This window comes from Zingiber officinale, chromosome 9A, assembly GCF_018446385.1.
Source record: "Zingiber officinale cultivar Zhangliang chromosome 9A, Zo_v1.1, whole genome shotgun sequence".
Lineage (NCBI taxonomy): Eukaryota > Viridiplantae > Streptophyta > Magnoliopsida > Zingiberales > Zingiberaceae > Zingiber > Zingiber officinale.
Window position 1 is genome coordinate 8,747,713 of NC_056002.1, and position 2,293 is coordinate 8,750,005.

Sequence of the window (2,293 nt, forward strand, 5' to 3'; positions counted from 1 at the left end):
ACTAAATAGATCACTTTAGATGTAATATGTCGAGGGTAAAATTCAAAACCTTATTAGGATATTAATTTGTTTTATTTGATGATTTTTAGGTGTAAATGAATTTACTAATTTGCTTGCCTTCCAAGTATTAATGTACCTTAATTATTTTTTAGATTAAAAATATATTTTAGTTAATAAAAATTGTAAAAAGGAAAAAGGAAAAAAAAAAAAGAACAAAAGAAATATAAATGTGGGACGGTTCATCTACCCAAGTTTGTGCATATTCCTGGCAGCCGATCAAAATATATTCCTTCTGAGGGAGGGACTGCACTTAGAAAAGGACCCCGAGAAGAGGAGGAATAGTGCAGAAACCAGCGAGCAATCGAAGGCTCTATCTTCCTCCCAAGCAATGGCAGGAAAGGAGGTTGTAACCCTCGAGAGCTTGAGGAAGAAAATGGCAGATTTTGCAAGGGAGAGGGACTGGGAGCAATTCCACAGCCCCAGAAACCTCCTCCTTGCTCTGGTACTCTCGTCTCCCTCTCTCAAAATCTCTCCTTTTTTTTTTTGGTTTGTTCTTTGTGGCATGCACTTGATGAGACCAAAACAAAGGATTTTGTTTTATGCCCATAGCATATGCCTTTTCTCTCTCTCTCTCTCTCTCTCTCTCGGAAGACAAAGTTTCGAGATCATTAGATTGATTGTCCACCCTTATCTAGCCGAAAGCAGGAAGAAAAGTGATAAAAAAAAATTGATTCTTTGTGTTTTAAACCCTAAATCACCACGCTGTGATTCTTAATCTTCATGTAATTGTTATCTTCACAGGTGGGAGAGGTTGGGGAGTTGTCTGAGATCTTTCAGTGGAAAGGTGAGGTAGCCAAGGGGCTACCGGACTGGGGGGAGGAGGAGAAGCAACACCTGGGGGAGGAGCTCTCTGATGTGCTGCTCTACCTTGTGAGGCTCTCAGATATGTGTGGAGTGGACCTGGGTGAGGCAGCCCTCAGGAAGCTGGATCTCAATGCCGCCAAGTACCCAGTCCACCTCTGCAAGGCCTCCTCCATGAAGCGCACCTACAATTCTTCCGGTGCAAACGAGAATCCCCAAAGTGGAGGAGCCCCAGAGGGCTCTGGACTCTGAAGCACCATCTAGGATTCTAGGTTTTTACTAAAGTCTTCGTGTGGTTGATATTGTTTTACTGTTTTTGCATGGCGTGGGCACCATCTGGGTTGGTGGTGCTGCCATTGCTTACTGGGAAGGCTACTTGACAGAAGATACTTGATATCACTGCTGTTGCTTATCTTTTACACTGCTAAATGCTTCAGAGATGAAACCTGTTGTTATGATGTCTAGGTTTCTCTTGGTGGAATTCGTAGCTGATGTACACTAACTTCTTCCCTCTTATTTGGGTCCTACAAAAGTAGGGCTGGTCAGAGAAGTGAAGCAATCCAATCAAGGACACTATTCAGAGGCTTCTTGCTGCCATTTGGTACTACTAATGCTAAAAGGAATCATTTTTTTAGGTAGGCTGTCCAATTAATTTCTTTTGGCATCTGATAGACTGTTTGACAATGTTTCTACTGTTATAATTTTGTTGATCAGAGGGCCCTTCGTCTGGTGGTTGTTTGGTCCTGAAAAGTCTACATGCATAATTGACCTCTGAGTTAAATTTGGACTGAAAGATGTTAAAGATTGAAATTTGAACTCAATATTATTTAGCTAGAGAAGAATATACCAAGAAGATTATGTCCTGATAATTTGCTTAGGGACTAACAGTTAGCTTATAATACTGTTTACTGCACAGTGTTTTTTGTCATCATGAACTGTGAGCCTTTGTTTCTATTTGGATCACTTGAAAGTAACCAAATTGTGTTTTCTGTTCCTTGTTCATCACCTTAGCTAGAAATTAGAAGGCTCCTTGTTGTAGATAGTATTTTTAGCCAGCTAATGAACAAGCTTATTTATTGTCTTGTGTCGGCTAGAATCATTTAAAGCATCCATAGCCAAATCTAGTTAAAAGGTCCACAGTGGCCAAGTTTTTACTAGGACTGTCGAAGAACAATGCATGAATGTGCCTTTACTTTTTCTTAAATGTACAGCTATTCTAAGAATAATCTTTTTTTATTATTTTTTATTTTTGTGTCTATGATATTCAAGTTATCAAAGATTCTGTAAATAAATTGCTTTCTTGTTAAAACTTTTATGCTATTGATTTACCTACTACATCAATTTCCATGTAATCAACTGTGGCTTGTGTCTTTACAATACCATATTTACCATGGTAAGTTATTTTTCTATTTGTTGTTTAACAAAATGTTAG

The 2,293-nt window shown here is 38.8% G+C and overlaps 1 protein-coding gene across 1 annotated transcript; it reads left to right on the top strand.

Moving 5' to 3' along the window:
* Positions 1 to 259: 259 nt before the first annotated feature.
* LOC122021726 (dCTP pyrophosphatase 1-like) lies at positions 260 to 1,319 on the top strand. The gene is made up of 2 exons (XM_042579881.1): positions 260 to 502; positions 802 to 1,319. The coding sequence occupies exons 1-2, from the start codon at positions 389 to 391 to the stop codon at positions 1,111 to 1,113; spliced, it is 426 nt and encodes a 141-aa protein (XP_042435815.1). The 5' UTR covers positions 260 to 388; the 3' UTR covers positions 1,114 to 1,319.
* Positions 1,320 to 2,293: the final 974 nt, after the last annotated feature.

Coding starts and splice junctions, on each gene's coding strand:
- LOC122021726 (XM_042579881.1), top strand. CDS start 389: ATGGCAGGAAAGGAGGTTGTAACCCTCGAGAGCTTGAGGAAGAAAATG. Junction 503..801: donor GAAACCTCCTCCTTGCTCTG/GTACTCTCGTCT, acceptor TTATCTTCACAG/GTGGGAGAGGTTGGGGAGTT.